The sequence below is a fragment of the Anomalospiza imberbis genome, chromosome 14 (genome assembly GCF_031753505.1).
Source record: "Anomalospiza imberbis isolate Cuckoo-Finch-1a 21T00152 chromosome 14, ASM3175350v1, whole genome shotgun sequence".
Classification (NCBI taxonomy): domain Eukaryota; kingdom Metazoa; phylum Chordata; class Aves; order Passeriformes; family Viduidae; genus Anomalospiza; species Anomalospiza imberbis.
In genome coordinates this window covers 16,716,301-16,735,898 of record NC_089694.1, presented here as the reverse complement: position 1 = coordinate 16,735,898, position 19,598 = coordinate 16,716,301, and the positions used below count along the sequence as shown (strand labels likewise).

At 41.2% G+C, this 19,598-nt stretch overlaps 1 protein-coding gene and 1 long non-coding RNA gene across 2 annotated transcripts in view; one reads left to right on the top strand and one right to left on the bottom strand.

The window, feature by feature from the left end:
- The window catches only part of LOC137482671 (uncharacterized), a 34,949-nt gene extending 18,676 nt beyond the window's left edge, over positions 1–16,273 (top strand). Inside the window, exon 2 of the long non-coding RNA XR_011004180.1 lies at positions 15,959–16,273. This is a non-coding gene — a long non-coding RNA (uncharacterized lncRNA). The remainder of the gene's footprint in view (positions 1–15,958) is intronic.
- On the bottom strand, positions 5,654–19,344 carry LOC137482670 (homeobox protein CDX-1-like). The gene is made up of 3 exons (XM_068205185.1): positions 18,772–19,344; positions 9,045–9,190; positions 5,654–5,908 (listed from the first exon to the last, which is right to left on the bottom strand). The coding sequence occupies exons 1-3, from the start codon at positions 19,202–19,204 to the stop codon at positions 5,654–5,656; spliced, it is 834 nt and encodes a 277-aa protein (XP_068061286.1). The 5' UTR covers positions 19,205–19,344.
- Positions 19,345–19,598: the final 254 nt, after the last annotated feature.

The window sequence follows — 19,598 nt, the reverse complement described above, 5'->3', positions numbered from 1 at the left end:
TGAGATCTTTGGGGAAGAAAATTTTCTAGTTTTCTAACAAGTGGTTGATGAAAAACTATCAGTAGTAACAGTGGTGCTCACCACTGGAACTCTAAAGGGTTTGTTTGTACAGGCAGTGGAGATGGTGCACTATTGTATAAGAGCTATTCTAGAGAGCAATTCCACCCCAGTAATAATAACATAATCACAGACGTGCAATTAAGTGTTTTAATGACAGCTATTAAAACTGCAATTTCAGGACTACTGTTACTTTAAAACTTGCCTGTAGAATGATAACTTACATTAAAGGTGTTTACAACTCTGATAGTTTTTATTAGGAACCCTTACTCATAAAATTACTCTTCCTTTTATATGGAGATAAGAAGACAATAATCTGTCTGTCTTTGAAGCATGAAAATGATGTGAAATCTCTCTTGTTCTGAAGATTCAAAAAGCAGGTGAGCTGAATGTACCTCTTTGTGGCTCAGGTGATAGGAATAGATGTTTATTTTCTTGCCTCCACATGACCACTCCAGCAACACTTCAGGCTCAGGAATGCTCCTAGCCCATGCTTTTAGAGCCGCATGCTTGGAATTTCATGCTCAGGACTTTGTGAGGGAACTCAGTACTGCTGATTGTTCTAATGCAGTTTTTGGAGGTGTTACAGACCCTATATTCAAGATGGGTTTGCATGCACATTCATTCCTCCTAAAATTCCTAGGCAGCTGTAGGAATCTTGAGGAAAGGTCAGTCAGGACATAGTTTGCTGTCAGCTAAGGGCAGTTCTGTTGGGAAAAAAACCCAACTAGTGATGAAGGAAGGCAGATGGGTTTAAAATCTTAAAACACAGCTAAAGAGGTAGCTTTTGCTTTTACTGAAGCTTCAACAAACACAAAGCTTCTGAAAATTTTATTTGCCCTTTTAAATTGGACTCTTAATATACAGAACCCTACTTAGATCTTATTTTCAGGGCTTGAAATGCAAGCACGTGCACATGGCAGATGTGGCACAGCTCAGAGAGCTGAATGAGCAGTGCTGACTGAGCTGTTCTCACTTGCTGAACTGAATCTTCTGGGGAAAAGGAAGAAGGGATATAGCACAATTTCAGTTCTGCCCTGTGTCTCTGATCCCTACTGAGGATCTGTTTTTCATAAGAGAGCAACAGAAGAAATAAAGATGCCAGCTGTCTGTGAAGCCTTCCTTAGTGGTATTTGGTTTAATTTCATACTCTGAAGTTTTGGTTGTTAACAAATCCTTTTGAAAAAAATGATGAAAAGTGGCTAGTAGAGAGCTGATTGTATTTACCCTTCTGTCTACCCCACTTCTGTTTTTCTAACTGCTGCTAATGACTTATCTTTAATTTCTAAATGTTAAAATGTATTTTATTAATATATTTCATGGATAAGCTACATCAGTTTTGCCAGGAAGGAATGGTCTGAAGCTAAAGGAGGGTCTTACTATTCTGACATTGAAATGATTTAGCTTCTGCTTCAAAATCAATACTGACAGAAATAAGAGCATTCCTTACTGCTCCACAAGCAGCTTGAATTCAGCAGGAGTTACACAGCCCGTGTGTGAACCCCAGGGCAAATCAATTCTTTAGCAGAACCATGAAAATGAACAGCAAATCCTCGACTGCCATTGATTTGGTTCCTTCCTGAGCAGTGCAGGGCTCCCGGGCACTGAGCTGATCCCTTGTGCCCAGGTGTGGCTGGGTGGGACTGTTGGGTGCTCCCTGTGAATCCTGCAGGCATTATTTGGTCTGGGGTTTCCTGCAGGAGGTAACAAAGGAATCTATTGCCTTCCCTGTTTGCCTGCCACCCGCAGCTCTCTGCTGCTGGCAGCCTGGCATTTCTGCCCCACACATTTAACTCTGGGATTACTGTCCATGTAGAGTCTCTCCTGTCTGTTTCCTGTTTGCACACAAACAGGGACTCTGTTTGTGTGGCTTGGATGACCAAGAGGTGTATCTTAATTAAATCCTCTCCATTTATTGTCAGACATTTATGAACAGGATTTTTTTTTTTTTTTTTTAGAGAATTGAAAGAATTTGTGCTCTTTGGGTACGAAAACAGCTGACAAACATTTTTATCATAAAACCTGTGCCTATTTATTTTCCCAGTGAGTTTTGCACAATATTGTGTCCAGCCAATATCCAGTGCCATCTGAGATGTGACTCTGAGTCATTTTCAGGGATATGTCATTTCAGTGCCCCTGGACTGCCCCAGCAAAACAAACAAGGGAGCTACAGCAGAAATCTGCTTTTTAATTTTTATGGTAACATCCACAATTAATGTATTTTTGAAACTTCTCCTTGGGTAGAAGGTGACACATACTGGATGATCTCTCCTATGTCCCTTCATGATTGCATAACCCCTAAGCAAGAATTGAAGATTGTGTTTTAGAAATATAATTTTGAATTGTATATTTTGCTTAATTGCAAGAAGATTTGGTAGAAGATGCTGTTTGCTTGATTTTTTGTACCATCTAGATCACAGTTCTAGCTGGGAAACAGGGTTTAAAGTTTAGTGAATTCCTCTGAAAATGGGATATTCCTTGATAGTTCTTTTAATCACAATCAGGATTAAGGGCTTAGATATTCCTGTGATGTAGCCTAAGGTATGCTTTTCTTCTTCAAGGCACTTCCCTAACAACCAATCAATCTTCACAGTACTCTGCTTCAGTGTCCTGAGTTTTCAGATGTGATAAAAGTGATGAGTTATTTGATATGCCCAAAGTCAGGAAGAAAGTGCGTATTAGCCTGAGGATGGCACCAGTATTTCATAACCCACAGTACTGCACCCAAATAATTTCAGCTGATTTGTCTGCAGTTTTCTGCCTCTCTTATTTTTATTTGGACAGAGTACAGCAAGTTAACAGCACTGCACAGGCTTCTTAGAGAAAAATCACTTCCTCTGGGGTTTGGTGGGCAACTGTTAAAAGGATTAAAGCCCATTGGAAATACTTAACTGGAGAGGTAGCTGAGAATTCTTAAAAAAATCGAACTACTTAAACCAGCCACTGGCATAACTAGAAGGTTAATAATCTCTAAGGTATTGCCCTGGTTTATAGATACTGCTTTTGGAGCAATAAATTTTAACCTTTGAACATGTGCTTCTGCAAATAAAATCCAGCCTTATTTTGTGTACTTAACAACTTCTGATTGGAAACACATAGCAACCTATAGCAAGCATGCTTTCAGCAAACTGGAGCAGAAATGAAGCAGATCTTCAAAGTGGTCACTTATCTTCCTCAATAACTCTTCTACATGTAAACAAGATAAACCAGGTCGTTCTGCCAGATCCCACTCTCTTTGAATGATGTTTAAATAATTTTAAAGAGAAAGATGTTTTGTTCAGAAACATTTCTTAAACTTCTTCCTTGAAGTAGAAATTTCCTTTTAAAAATGTTAATGTGAAATTAAGCTGTGTCATGAAAATGTGATTAAAATAGGTAGCTGTGTACTTGATTCTACAGAACCCTCGGGCCAGGCTTCTGATCACTTAGCTAGAACTAGGTCTTAATTTATTGTATATCAGTGCAAAAGACAAAGTTTCCGTCTGTATTCTTACCTTTTGAAAGTCTAAATCTGGATTTTTAATTGGTTTTTCTCTAGTCTGCAAGCACAATTCCATTTAATTGGCCAATGTGAGGATCTTTTCCTCACGTGTTAAGTTAAATATCTGTGTATATGTGAATAAAATCTCTCAACATTTCCCTCTGCCAGCAAAAGGGCTGTGCTGTGTATTTTCAGTGGGTTCCTCCTTTGGGTAGACCCAATGGCTCTTTTTTGGGAGAGCAGTTTGGTTGCAATGCTCATTGATGAGGATGGGAAATCCCTTTTGTTCCCATGTGCTCTTTGCCATGTTCCTCTTTTCCTACCATGTGGAAATCAGTTGGAGACTTTCTGTTGCTGAACTTTGAGTTGCAGCCTCTTCCTCTCCCCTGTTACCTGTGCTGTTGGCAGCAAATGGAGCACCACTGTGACAAGAATGAGTGGGAATTTTACAATTTTTGAAGAACGTTCTCCATTTCATTGAACTCTACCTTTGTTTAGCAGTGTCCTTCTTGCAAACAAAATGATGAATCCAATTACTAAGTAGTGAAAGCTGCTGGCTCCCTGAACCATCCTGCTCTTCCCATACGCCTCTAATTTCTCTAAACTCTTTTACCATCACTCTTCTTTTAAATTTGATATTGCAATTCAAGAACAGACTAATCATGAAAATCTGCAGGTTCACTTCCTGCAGTAGCTGATGCACATTGCACAATGGTTATGAAAAAGACATTTATTTTAATGCTCTTTATATACAAAGTAATTTCATATCACCAACATTTTGATACTCTAATAGTACTATTTGTTATAATTAAAGAACAAACCCAAGAATGTAGTGCCTAAATGACTTAATGCTCCTAAGTCTTTTTTGCAACAGTGACAGAGAGATTTCAGGGGATACCTTGTTGGAAATTACTGAGGATAGACATCCTAAATTTCTAAACGGCTTTAGACAATGAGGGTACAACTTCCCAAATCACATATGTGCTCTAAAAATTTTCCCTTTGCGGACAAAAGTCTTGTGCATGCAACTGGAAATCATACTGGGGAAATAAGTATTCATATTATTCTTAAGTACTGATTACTACCAAATTCTGCTTAGTATAGAAAGGATCAGCCCTTCAGGAATTGAAACCCACATGAAAAATCCTGAGAGCTTTATTTTAAGTGAAGTGTTTTTTTGCTTTTTCTTCTATTAATTTGGCTCCTCAAATTGTATTAGTGTCACAATAACTCATAAAACTGGACCAGATTTAAAGTTGGTTGGATGCAATTATTGCATCTTTATCCATGGGCTCTGCTGTCTCATGAAATGCAGTCACTTTTTGAAACACTTATGCTTTTTAAAAGAATTTCTATCCCACTTTGCTCTTTCTTTTAGGATCCAAAATGAATCTGACATGAATTTTCTTTGTCCAAAAATGAACTTGGGCCAAGATTAGCAATTCCAGAATGCTTTCAAAACATTTATAGTAAGATGGAAGAGTGCCTGTTTGTACCAGTGTATGGAGCATTGGAAGTCATACCTGTCAAACCCCAAAAAATTCCAAAAAGCTCATCCCTGACCTTTGCCCTTAACATGTAGTGAGTGCAACTACCCAGCTCCAGGCTTTCCATCAAGTGGGTCAAAACACATCAGCCAGGTTTGCATTTCTCAGGATGCATGTGTAAAGTCCACAAGTGGGATCAGTACATGGAACCTGTGGAGATCAAAGGAGCAGGAATATTCTCTTTTCCTGGGGGCAAGGGACAGCCACTCGAGCACAGCTGCCTCAGCGCTGTGGGACTGATTGCCTGGGCCAAGTTTTGTGCTTTTTTTTTGTGTCTGCAGTGGAACAAGAGGCTGTGGCTGCTCCTGGGCTCTCCTTTGCCGTGCCTCCCCAGCTGCTCCAGGCCGGAGGGCTCCTTGTGGCACCGGTATCCCCTTCTTGAGGGACTCCTGCGGTTCCATGGCCCTTGGCAGCTCGTGCTGTGCTGCACACCTGGCAGGTGGCTCTTGGTTTAGTGTCCTTGAAGCTTGTGTGCCCCAGGCTGTGTCACGCCGGGGACCCCCCCTGGGTCCTGTAGTGCTCCGGTACCGGTCTGTGGGCTCGGTGCCACCGTGGCTCCCCCGCAGGCTCACTGCGAGGCCACCACCTGCTGCAGGCTCCCTCCGTGCTGCAAACCGCCCATGGGGAGAGCGGCCGGGGCAGGCGGCACTGCGAATAGAGAACCGGGCATTTCCGAGTGAGTCTGTGCGTCAGGGACTGGCATCGGGCTCACGGAGCCAGAGTCACTCTGCAGAGAGCCCAGACTGCTGCCGTCAAAGTGAGTCATTTTCTTCTTCATTAATTTTCTCTCTTTGGCTCTGCGATTCTGGAACCAGATTTTCACCTGCAGAGGAGCAGAGGAAAATTGTTTTCAGTTGCTACCAGACTGAATGTGGCCCTTTGTGTATTTAGTCACAGAATCGTAGGGAAAATCAGTGGCATGAGGACCACTGAGAAAGGCAGTGACAAACAGAGCTGTTTACTTGTTTTTCATACAGGCAATCTTTCCTATCTAGTAATAAAGTATTTATTAATAGCTTGATAAAAAGTGACTTTTGTTGTTAGTTCAGTTATTTCGTACAGAAAATCTAACACAGAGACTCATGTGTCCTAGTGATTGCCAAAATTAGGGAAAAGTGTTGTTACACTGAAAACTGTATGCCCTAGTCAGGGCAAGCCAAGATCTGCTACTAGCCTATAAATTGAGGCACAAAAGCTTTCCTGATTGGATGGTGCATGTTAATTAGTGAGTTCCAGTGTGGAAGCCAGTGGAAATTCACTTCTGAGCAGAATTTCACCAGCAATACTCAACATTATTTCAAAATATTGTCTTAGCAGTGCCTGAATAGCTGAGTGCTTTCTACATCATTTGTAAATGGAGCCAGAATCTGCTGCTGCTTCCCACACAGTCCAGTGCCAGCAGTGTCCCTGCCCTGTCACCGGCACACAGCCACCTTTGGGAAGGAATGAAGGACCTGCTGAAGGAAGATCTTGGTTGGGGTGGGACAAGTGAGAATGTGAGCTGAAGATGAGTAATGATCAGCTGAAAATATTGCAGTACTTGTTGAGGTGTGCAATGTTCTGTGGTAACTGGACTGGCTTTGGATGTGAATCCCCCGGGTTGGATTGAAAGCTGTGCACTCCAGCTGTTTACCCTTGGAAGTGGCTCTGGATCATGTCTACTCAGTGTAATAAGTCAAGCTACCTCATTCAGGTTTGTTGTGTTTTCTTGTGCAGACAGCAAAGGAAACATTTCTGTCACTGTTTTCTATAACTCAATGAGAAAAAAAATCAGTACTTTGCTGAGAAATATTGGTCTGTTCAGTTATTTTTTGCTAGAAACTAGAAGGGGAAAGAGAATAATTATTGGAAAGGAGGTAAAACAGTGAGAGGTGATAACACCTGTGGCTACCAGGCTGCATTTTGAAAGAAGATCACTGGTGAAGCCCAACAAAACATCTTAAAGACTCTCTGTAACAGTCTCAGGGTGTTTCTCCTTGAGGCATTACTATTCCATTTTACAGCTGAATGAATCAAATACATGCAAAGCCCATGTAAATTTAATCCAGGTCTCTTAAATCCTAGGCTTCCATCTGAGATGTTTGGCAGTTCCTTTTGTTGTCTTAGTTCTGGAATATAATTTCAGTACCAAATTATGTTCTATTAAACCAGTCTCAAGCCCTCTCAGATCTCTTGCATTCTGACTGTGCAGAGATAATCAATCTCATAATTTCTTTCATACATTTGCCAAAATGTATGAAAAGATGCAACAGTCTGAAAACTAAACCAACATTCCAGAATTACCCTCTGGCTTCAATGTTCTTACCTGCCTGTGAATTGAGGTTTTTATTCTGGTTTGTTGTTAAATTAGGGAAGCAGATCTGCAGAGAGAAATTAGTAGGCAGTGCAGGGTCATGTGCCAATTATCAAATAAGTCCAAGTAAGAACAGGTCTGTAATGTCAGACTAAAAGCTGACAGGGCCAACTGCATCTCTCTGACTTGTTCTTCACCTGTTGCCCTCCTTCCTTTCAATTCTTTTTTCCATGCACATCTCTCTTCCCCTGAAATCTGATTTTCTCTCTTCTTTCTCATCCTCATCATCTCCTTTATTTCTGTATCATTTCTATGTTAACAGTGCTTCACTTTGCCTTTTTTTCTTTAATTAGATATTGCATCTTTCCTTCCTTGTTTAAACAATTTTTCTTTGTCCTTTTAAGATATTTCTTCCAGGGAATTTTGGATTTTGGCAGAGGCAAGAAAAAAGTTGTTCCAGAAAATCAATTGAGATTTTAGGTAGCATGCAGAGAAACCTGGGATAGAACACTGTGTGTTCAGTTGTGCTCATATGATGGAGTTTTTTAATTTGTACAAAAGAGTGGTGTTGGGAGTCAATCAGTATTTCTTACTTAATCTTCCATTTTAAAAAGACACTTCAGAGATGTAGGTTGTATGAACTGTAATTCATTTTGTTCTTGATATATTGATGATGAAGAAGAACAAATATTGCAAAAGCTGTTGCCAAGTTTCCCCAATATTTACAAAGAAATGGATCACATATTTTTGTTTCACCTCTTCAAATACATTCACAAAACATTAATCAGGAATTACCACTGAGCTAGGAAGTTTCAAGTAAATATCACTGGTTGTTTACAGAAGCAGGGCCATAATATTCAGATTCAGCATAATTAAATCAAATTATGAATGTTTTAACAGCCAGAAAAAAGACACACAGTATATTTTTATACCTAGCTGAATCAGTTTTAATTTTCAACAGTTAAATCCAGGCATTCAGCAGCAGATTGAGGAATATTTGCAAAATGGGTGTTTGCTTCTCCATCTCTGTAAGCTCAGCATGTGCTGTGTGAGCCAGGTTCAAGTTGGATGGACAGTGCTACAATGGGTGGGTTCTGGACAATTCCTGCTCAGCAGAGCCCATAAAACAATAGTGAATCATACCTAATCACAGGACTGTGTTTTGATTTATCTTCTGGGAACAGAAGTGGAATTTGGAGGGGAGGAAATGGGGTAGGAGAAAGGAGTAGCACGTATGTAGGAAATCTTTAACAAAAGGTACAAGGCAGCCAAGGAAACAAAACCCTTCAAGTGTCCTGACCATACTTGAGCTCATCACTTCCATCTCCGCTATGACCGATTTGGTTGTGGAATTCCCACTGAATTCCCAGCAGAACCAGGACTTCTGCTTTAGAAAGTTCAGCCTGAAATTCTCCCTGCTACCGCAGCCCAGAGAGAAATCCAGGCGGGATTTTGGTGATGTAGTTTAACTCGTGCTTCTCAGAATGAGGAAAAGATGGTGTGTGCATTTCCTGGGTTATTGCACAGCCCTAGTTTGGGTTCTACTGCAAAGGGAACCCAGTGTTTGGTTACTCGAGGCATTAACATTTTTGTATTCTTTACCATACAGTTATCTCCTCAGCAGCAGTCATAAATCCAAAGGAAAGCCTGGATGGGTGATCCATACCTGTCTCTCGGAAAGTCTTAGGTTTGCAGCAAGTTCAGACTTCCTCCTGATTGTAATGTATCTGTTGTAATGAAACTCCTTCTCTAATTCTAATCTCTGATGATCTGTGTAAACCACTCGGTACTTCTCTCTCGTTCTTGTTTTACCTGTTTTGAAAGAAGAACACATTGCTTCAAGCTAAAATTTTTTCACTTTAGTAACACAAAATATCTAGCCTTACATTTGAAAATATCTGGGGGGACTTTAGGCCTGATTCTCTATGCACTTACCCAGAGTAACTCCCTTGACTTGGTCTTGATTTACAACACAAGAGGTTCATACCATCAGATACTAGGTTTGCTCCTTAGTAAATAGATAATAAACTGCTTCTCATGTTCTTTATCACCCCTGTGTTATCATTTGGGAAAGGGAAGGCATTCCTGGTAAGAATAAGGAGCCAGGAAACCTGGGTTCTGTTCCCAGCTCTGCTGCAACCTTCCTGCCTGGTGTTGCATTGCTCTTGTCTCTGTCCCTAGAGCTGACACTCTTACCTGCCTCAGAGAAAACTGTGAAGGACATTTTACTGCACAGAAAATACTGAGAGCTTCCAAGATTCCTCACTTCTTGTTGCTAGAAAAATTCCTACAACGTTGTGATTGTTACTGCAATTTGGAGGTTGTGTTTTCCCATCAAGTCTGGCACAGTCTGCCCACAACCTGATAACAGCGCAGGGAACAGTAACATAGATTTTCAGATGACAGTTCATAAAAGAGAGAAAAGGCAAGCAATGATACTTCACAATGGGCAGGGAACTGCAGCATCTGCTGTTTTGGGAGCAGCATTGCTGCTTCCCTTCAGCTGTGGGTGCAGCTGAATGGAGCAGACACAGCTCAGCAGCATCCAGGGCATTAAAAGGCAATGGCAGATGACAGGAGCCAGGGAGCACAGATGCAAGGAGCTGAAATTTTATGGATTCCATACGGGGTCATTTCTGAGGACAGAATGTGTGGTTGCTCTGAAAGAAAGCTGAGAATGGAAAAGGCTGCTGCTGGCTCCCTTCCTCTATGGTTTATGATGTAGGGAATCAATATATTGGAGATCAGCACCTGCTTAAAGCCAGAGCCTGAGGTCTTCCCCCATTTTTAACAAACTGGATCATTGTTGTGTTAAGACCAGTGTGATCGTCTTTGCTGACCACAATCTTACCTTTTTTTTTTTTTGACCTCTATTTATATGAACATTCCTTCAAATGTGCATATTTAGCCAGTGAATTGTCTGGGACAGGGAATATATTTTCAGATTGTTTTTTGCTCTGTATTCCATTGTGGTGCTGGAGTTTGTGAAACTGTGCCCTCAGTGGTCACTGCAGCAGAAGAACCCCCTCAGGTTCAGGTTCTCCCAGGTGATGCACAGAACTCAGGTGTTGTACCTGTACCCACCTGCTGTTGCTGCAGGTGTCGTGTGGCTTTGCACAGCAGCTCCTGTTTGCTTACAGAGCTTTTTCTGACAAGGTTATAGAGATGCCTAACTCCTCAGAACACAGGTGCCTCAAGCTCCTAATAATTACACTCTAATAAGAGCAGTTAATTTTGAATGGGGTGAAATGGATTCTCAGGCATGGGGTTGGTAACATTTTAGTGTCTGAGTAGATCCTGATGGCACAAAGCCCCAGAGCCACCAGCTTTCCCTGGCTGGAGAGAGGAGCTGGAGGGGCCATCTCTCAGTGCTGCCAAAGGCCTATTCCTACCCAGCCCCTCCTTCCCACTCCCCTTCATAGCTCCCAAAGATCAAAATTCAGGGTACAGGACTACAGCAGAATCTTGGGTTAATGTTTTTCCCCCATCTGCGGAGGGAGATGTGGTGTTTCTTTGTTTTTTATGGAACATATTTAAGGTTAGCATTGCCTTCCACTTGCCCTGCACACCATATAGGGTCACTTTTGCCTCTTCCAGTATGTGACAGTCAGGACTTAGCTATTTCTAAGAATTTTTCAGCTCACCAACCTATTGCTTGCATTAGAAATTTCTTCAGGTTCTGCTCCTCTTTGTACTATTTGTATAGATCCCAGAGCCAGAGTTGGTGAGCACTGGAAGTCCTGGGCAGTGCAATGCTGTAAATAAATCCTTTTATTGCCTGGATGGGGATGGTTCTGGTTCACCCTGCAAGACAAGGGTTCTCTAGGACTCTCCCCAGGCTTGTAGAACCAAATCTTCATCAGAATTTGGTCCTCCAGCTTCCATGTTCCAACCCTGGGGGAGCATCAGTAGTGCCTATACAATGCTGTGGGCATCATCCAACTCTTCTTAAGGCCATCAGGATGGTTACTTGGAATATTTCAACAGGGAAAATAGGTGTGGGATTGCTCCTTAGGCTGTGGGTTCTGCTCAGTCCTTTGTCTCAAATCTGTTACCTGTCTGTGGAGGTGCTGCCTGGCTGGGGAAGATGTGTAGGACATTCTCATTCACTAGCATTTCCAGCACTGTGAAACTGCAGTGGAAGCAGAATTACCCAGTGACGTTTACACTGATAATCCAGCGAAAAGTTCTGTTAATTTTACAGCATTAAGGTAAGAATTGTAGAGTTTCTAAGGAACAGCAGTGATTCAGTTCAGTCCACATAAATACCAGGACATTTGTTTTCCTTCACTGGAAGAAATTGTTTGTTTAACATATGGTAACCTGTGGTGCTTTAATGCCTCACTTGATATTTTTCAACTTTTGATCTCTTTAACTGCTAGTTTGGTTAAGGGTGTTTTTCCTCTTCAAATGAGAATTTTGGGTCATTCTATGGGACAAAATGTTTAACATGTTTCCTTAGTGTCCTTTGTGTTGTTAAGATGGAGTACACAAAAGAGCAACAAGGTGATCTTATCTTGACCTCTATTCTCATTCAGAAGGCACAGACAAATATAAAATGTTCCTCTATTGCCAAAACAAGGTGGTAAACTTAAGAAAAACCTTCCTGTTTCTGGTTTTAACTGCTTAAACCCTTATAACCTGAATAGGAGAGAGTTGTGTTTTTTTTTTTTTCCTTTTTAAACAGAATAAGAAATTAAATGTACATGGAAAACAGAATTTTCTCCTATAAGATCCTTTATTTCTGTGTGAGTAACTCTCAGGTTCTTTTAGTGGAATTGATAATATCTGGATTCTTTTTGAAGAAAGATTGGGAGCTTTGACATCTAATTTCTTTCTCAAAGTTAAGAAAATAATTTAGAAAGTAAAAAGGCAAAAGTAAGGAAATCCTGAGAAATGCTCTGAGAAAAATTATCTGATGTGTCACATAAACCTTGTCTTTAATGATTTAATTTTTTTTCCTGGGTAGAGTAATACTGTCTGTGAGAGACAAGAGACAGTGGGAGCTGAGATGTGCCAGAGTCTTCCAAGAGATACTTTTAGCTCTGGCAGGGCCATGTTTTAGTTTGTTAGGCCTTCACTCTCCTAGATGTCAGTGAGAGTCTTTGTTGGATGCTGGGCTGGAATTAGTCTGCACATGGCATTTCCTTTCAAAGGCAAAGCACACTTTTATTTGCCAGAGTTAACAAACAGCAGCAACAGAGCCCATCCCTAAACAGTTTGGGACTTTAGCTTCTGAATTCCATCTGTTAGACAGAGCAGATCCACTTTACCGCGTTCTGCAGACCTACTGGTTTTAATTTCAATTGCATTTTATTTCCAGGAGAAATATTACCTGAGTAAAATTTGAGGTGGGCCTAATGGATTCACCCCATAGACAGTGGGAGGATGTTCTTCACTTCTCAGGACATAATGGCAGAATTCAATGATGCAATGATAAAAGTCCTTGTATTAATCTAATTCTTTAATGGAATCCTGTATATTTCCCTCACTTAGGTGAGTGAAATAACCAACATTTGACTTTGTACCATCTTAATTAATCTATCTTTTGCTAGTGACAGTTTAAAATTATAATCAGCAGTACTGTGTCAGTTCTATAGGGAATATATTTTGGCATGGACAGTTACACCATGGAATTGTGGTTGGAGAGGTTATTGGTGCTTGGGTGGAAGAGAAATGAAACAAAAGGGCTTTGAAGCAGCTACCTTTGCAGCCTGCCTGCCTTTGTGCTGGGGGAGTGGATTTCCTGGGTTTCATGAGCTATATAAGAAGAGGGAGTTTTTCAAAACCCTCTTTTGCACTAGTGACTACTGAGGAATACCTTTGGACCAGTGAGAAATCAGACATTTCAGAGCTGGAAATCTTTTCGTGGGATATAGTTTAACAATGCTGCTCCATCACACCCACTCTGGCAATTTTTGTGACTGGCCAAGTTTTGAGCTGGGGGAAGGGAACAGCTTTCCCATTGGTCATAAAATTCACAGAGTATTTCTTCTGAAGACAATAAAGCTGGGAGAAGGCCTCTTTATTTGCTGTGAAAATCATCACCCTTTCCGGCAATATAACTCCTGAAGAAAAGAGGGAGAAGGAAGAGACAAGACTGCATATCAAAGCAAAGTGAAGTGTTAAAAGGGTCTGTTGCCTCAATATGACAGATAGGCCTCAAAACCTCAGACAATGTAGGCCAGGAAAGGAAAAAAAAAAAAAAAAAAAAAACAACATCAGACCTCACAACTTGTTTACAAAGCAAAATAAATTAGCATTAGAACCAGCCCTGGGCCCTCTTTCAGAGCCTCCTCTCTTAACTTTTCAGGAATACTCTGCAGGCACTGAAACCAACATCTTTCATAAAATCAGAAGCTGCCTGAAGATGTCCTAGGATAGGATAGTGTGGGATTACTGAGGGATTGCTGACAAAGCATTGCAACCTGGATTCCAGGGCTGAGCAGTGTTTCAGAGGAAGTTATGTCTGTCCTTGGTGACTGGATGCTACCTTAAATCATCCCAGAAATGTGAAACAGCCTGGCCTGAGGATATGCTCAGTTCCCACCTGCGTCTCTCTGTTACTTTAGTATTAAAAAAATTGATGTTAATTTTTGAATTTAGATATAGACTGACAGAGATCAGGCCTCAGAGTTTTGTTTAGGACTCTTAACTACTTATGTACTTTGAAAGTGTAGGAAAAGTACGGGGCAAATTCTCCCTGACTTAAGTCAGTAATTTAATTGAATTAACTTAATTGAAATAGTGAAGCAAAAGTAATTTTAAATAAGTTTTGAAGACAAACATTGTGCTGCACATGATTTCTGTAAAGTTAAATTTAAAAAACCACTAGCCACTGTATTAGAAAATGTGACATAGATCCAATCTTAGATAATATTCCTGCCAGAAACCTTGGTGTGATATGTAGGTGTCCTGGTCCTGTGCATTACTGCAAAGTTAGGTGCTAAAGGTTTGTGAAACTTGGTGTAATTCTGTCTTTGTATTTTCTGCTATGTCTTGCTCATCTGTTCTTTTATACATGCTCAGATTGTTCATGCTGAAAAACCAGAACAGAATCAGAATTGAAAGCCTTCAACAGACTTGAATTTTCCCTTCTGTTTTCAATTTTGAATATGTTCTGCTATTTGGAATAAAGCTCGTTGGCCAAATTCTGTTCTTCCCTTTGCTAGTGTAAACTTTTCTATTAATCTTCATCTATAGAAGGAATTGGATCTGAAGCAGAGTCATTTTTATTCTCTTTAAGCAATGACTGGACAGGCAGAAGCACTCAACCTGCAGAAAATGTCAGTGGATTTCTGAGTGGCAAACCAGGGGAAATCCTATTGCCAATGACTGTACAGACTAAAAAAAAATGTTAACTGAGATTTTTCCCAAGTGTTGTATGTTCTTTAGCATTCAGCATTTAACAGGAATGGCCTCTAAAGGCCATTTGAGGGAATATAACTCCTTCCTTCAAAGACTAGGTGTGATACATTTACAATGCCTTTAGTCATGATGCTCTCAGTTCTCCTGTCACCAGCAGCAGAAAACTGTCTTTTGTGTCTGAAGAGTAAATTTTTATTGAAGAATGATAGGAGAGCTGTCATCTACAGGACAAATCTTTCCTCTGAATTAGTTCACCTGTTTCAAAACATGTCCCCACCCTGTTTTATGGTAACATAAGTGCAGATCTTAAGGTGCACTTTCAGCTTTGTGAGCAAATTCTCCTGGGAGTTCCCCGCTCAAACTCAGTGTTTTGGGCACACTCTTGCCACAGGTGTGTGTTGTTTTCTCACACAGTCATAAAGTCAAGTCTACTCCTGTGTGAGTGATGACACAGCTCCATAAAAATCCTGAAATCAACAGGATGAGATTTGTAGCTAAGGTGGTTTTATTCTACTTTCCATCAAAGAATTTGCCTGTAATTGTGTCTTGTGTGTGTGTGTGGCATTACCACCTCACATTTCTATCTGTGGCTTTGTTCTGTTCTGTGTTACAATTGCTCCTTGTCCTGGCTGTGCTCACCCTCTCCAAGGACAGGTTGAGGAGGCAGCAGCAGTGTAAGGGTTGGAGCAGAGTCTTTACTCTCAGTATTTGTGACTGAAAATCCTGAGTACTCAGTGCTTCCCCTTCAAGTGTTCTAAGTCAAAACACATTGGCTTTTTCCTGTATCCTCAACATGCTGAGGAGTGCAGAGATGGCACTGGATTCTATGTGCTCTGCGTTGAGGATCCAATCCCTGCAGTGCCAAGGCAGGGAGAGACACTCAGCCATCCTTCAGTCAGAGAAAGAAGGATGCATGAAAGTCTCAGCAGGACTTTTCTGCAGGAAATGTGTTCTGGTAGTATTAAATCAGGATTATAATCTCACATTAAATAATGAGATCTTCCAGAGGTTTCAGGTAACCTCACAAATTTCATTTTACATCAGTTGAATACATGGTTCTACACTGATGTTGTTTTTAAAGTTACAGAGTAAAACTTGAAATAATTTCTTCCTTTGTTTCAGGTTAGTTGTGTAGATAACAGTATCAAAAGACCTGGAGGCACGAGGCAGTGGTAGAAATTGCAATAAAGTGTTTCGTTTGTCATCTGTCAGGACATGAGACTGCAAAGCACCAGTAAGAGAAGATAACTGTGAAATCTCTGGAGATGGGAATGCCATGGATTCAGGGCCTTGTTTCTGTAGCTGCTCCAAGTCAGACTACTGAAAGTGAGTGAACCTTTGGCAAGAATCTCTCCCAGTCTTAAAGGGGTAAGATTACAGGAACGTTTCTTGCACACTTCTGAGAATATCTTGCAAAAATTACTTGCTTTAATAATGATTGTTTTCACAGTGAAATATTATTGGTAGTATGGATAATTAGTGCTTTGCAGAATGTAATGAATAAATAGCAAAATTAATTTGTCTAAATGATTACTGTTGTGATCACCTCAGGTAAGTCTGAGCCTCATTTTTTTCATCATTAAGAGCAGTGGTCTGTATCTATTCACAGGGAATAAGGAAAGCTAATCACTAATAAGTGTGATTCCTTCATTCTTGCAACAACAGACCTTTACTGAAATTCCCAAAGGTTTTGTAAAGAGACAGAAGGATAATGCTCAGTGAACAGAGACAGCTTTAAGGATGTAAAAAGAATTGGATTCCATCTAAGAAAATTATGAGGGGTTTGATCATGATCCAGCAAACAACATTTGCAGTGAGCCTGGTCACACACCTGAAATCACTGCAACACCTGTATGTACAGAACCAAACTCACTCAGGTGCTTTCCTAGAGCTGACACTGCTGCAAGGCAAAATATTTTAAAGTTATTTCATTTTCTGGGAAACCATGCAGGACAAGAGTGCCCTTGATTTTAAACAGAAAAAGACAGAGATTAAGGAGTGAAGGGAGAGAAAGGAACCAACTCCAGTGAAGCAGATCTGCTGGTGCTGAGCCTGCCTGGCCTAGCAGAAAAACTAATATATATAAGAGGGAAAGAAGCAGCAGGAGAATTCCTTCTCTGGACTTTTTCCCTAAAGTAGCACTCAGTAGCTTTTAAATGTAGCCTTCCACTGGCCCACGGGCATTTGGGAGGGTCTGTTCCTATGGCCTGCTGATTTCTCCAGTTCTGGACAGAGATATGATCAATATCTCGTTAGACCACTCCAGAAAGGAGACACTCCCAGCTCTCCTGGGAATGCTCTGACCTTTGCAGGCTTGAAATTTGGAAAGTTAGAAATCTCTAAGTTCTTCTTGAGCAGCAGTTAGAATGTGATATTTTATATTATGTGGAGATATATATATATATATATCTACATGAGTGTGTGCTGTATCAATCTATCCCAGTGTCCCACTATCAAAGGGACAGCACATAACAAATCAGGTCTTGCTCCCTTGGTGTGACTGGAATCCACAGGAGCACAAAGCAGGTAAGGGAGGAATGAGGAGTAGTGGTTTTTTTGAGCAAGGTTCTGCCACTTGTAAATCCCACAATTAGTGAGCAAATTTGTTGCCCTTGTAAGGACTCCTCAAAAGTAAGCTGTAAGATTTTTCAAAACAGGCCCTCTTTTGTTTTTTCTTGGATAATATTCAGTGAAGAACAAATATGATTTTAAAAATACAAACTTTTTTATCCCCCCAAATTCTTATTCACACAGAGCAACAGCCTGTTCTGATTGTTCTGTTGAATTCTGTGGACTCTCCATGAACTAAAGTTGTGTTCAGCAGGAGTGAGGAGGACTCTGCCCATACAAACTAGATGCATTATTTTAACAGACAACTTCTCTATGCAGTTGCTTTCAATTCTCTAATGTCTGTTTTAAGTAATTGCTTTTCCACCAGAAATTGATTCAGTCCCTGCTTTGAAGACTTTTATTTACAGGCAGGTGTGGAGGGAGGGAGGGAAAGGGAAGGAACCTTCCTGGGATGCAGCACTGAAATACAGGGAGCATCTCTTTAGGGGAGGAATTGAGCATCCCTAATTTCTGCTGATCTCAGTGCATGTCAAAGCTGCTCAGCACCTCAGAGGATCAAAAACTTTCATACAGCAGATTATGACTCAGTTCTTTTCAGGCAGTTTTCCCTCCTTTTCTTCTCCCCTTTCTTGTTTAATACTTTTTTCATATACACGGTGCAGATTTTTGTTTTAGGGATGCTCAGTGTTTATATTTTTCTCTTGTTCCTCCTCCCAATCAAACAGAATCTTTCTTTCAAGCTTCATGGCTTATTTTTGCTGCTTAAATACAATTGAATAATTGTTTTGTACTCCTTGACTGTCATGCAGCAGAGCCTGATCTGTGGCTATATTACCAGGCTGTGTTACCATGGATCTTTGTATTCCTGCATATTCTGAGAGCTGCTACTACAAAGTGAGGCAAGCCTTTCCTTATCATCCCTGTTTTTGAAGCATTGACTCATTGTTTGATCTTGCAGATCTCATTTCAGTGTTCTGAGATTTGGAGGGGTTGTTTCTGGTAGAAAGCCTTACTGCCAACCGCCTGCTGTGCATATTTTACTTCAACTTTTCCTAGGTACTCCAAAACTTGAGGAAAGTAAGCAAAGAATAGGTGATGGTGAATAAAATACTTCTTGTTTCATCCCAATCTAGAGAACTCCTATTAAAAACAACTATTGGATATCACAAACTTTAAAAACATAGGTGAAGTGAGAAATGAAAGGACATTTGTTTTCATTTCCCACAGAATTAAACATCAAGCAAGAAACACAAGAAATAATCAACTGACCAAACCCAGCATCCAGTAATTGAACCAATATTTAAGTGCTAGCAAGAGAATCCTTCAGAGCAATCAGGATCCTTCTTTATTAATCTGAATCATTCCCTCTGAACAGGAAACCTGGCAAAACCCCCACAATGACACAACAACAAGTAAAAATCTCTTCTCAGCATAAAACCTCCGTGTTCTCCTACCTGTGGAAGTGGATTGCACCGTTTTCCTCATCCACTCATAAGAGCTGTGCCTTTGGCTGTTGGGAGAGATTTGCTGGGCATGAATTGTATCTACAGGAGGTAACCCCGCAGCAGCAGCGGGGTGCAGGGAGCTGTAATCAGCAGAGCTGTAGGAGCCCTGGCCAGGGGACGAGCCATTGATGTGGGCAGCGGGCACGGCGCTGGAAGGGCCTGGGCCGTAGGCGCTCCAGTCCTCGCGCTGGGGGCCGTAGTGGGAGCCCCAGGCTGGCGCCGGCTGCCCGTGGGTGTCCAGGGCTGGCACAGGGTGGTATCCCATGTAGTCGGAGTAGGCTGGAGCAGACACGAAGTTTTGCACGGGCAGGTTGTTGCTGGTGCACCTTGCGGATCCCGGATACATGCTGGTGTCTTTATCCAACAGATAGCTCACGTACATGATGCTCACAGCCTGCCTTTGTCTTGCTGGGACATCCTGCTCCTCGCAGGGTTTGTTTGATCTCCCTTCCCCTCCTCTTTCTTTCTCTCTTTTCTAGCCCAGCCTGGCTCTATAAATGACTCCTGCTAGCCCTGATGTGCCTTTACTACTCATGATTAACAATGGTTTTACCAGGTGCTGGTGGTAACAGTTTACTAAGGTCCTGCCTGATGTCACAGATAACTGCCTGCCCCAAAATTACATTTGCATTCAAATGAAGGGCTGCCCATGCAGGCAACCCCACCTTGCTGCTAGTTCCAGTGCTTCCTTTCTCACAGATCTTTATGTGTTGCCAGCCCCGTTCTTTACTTTGAGAATGTGGTTTGAAATCTCGTGGTCTTCCAGCATAGCTGAG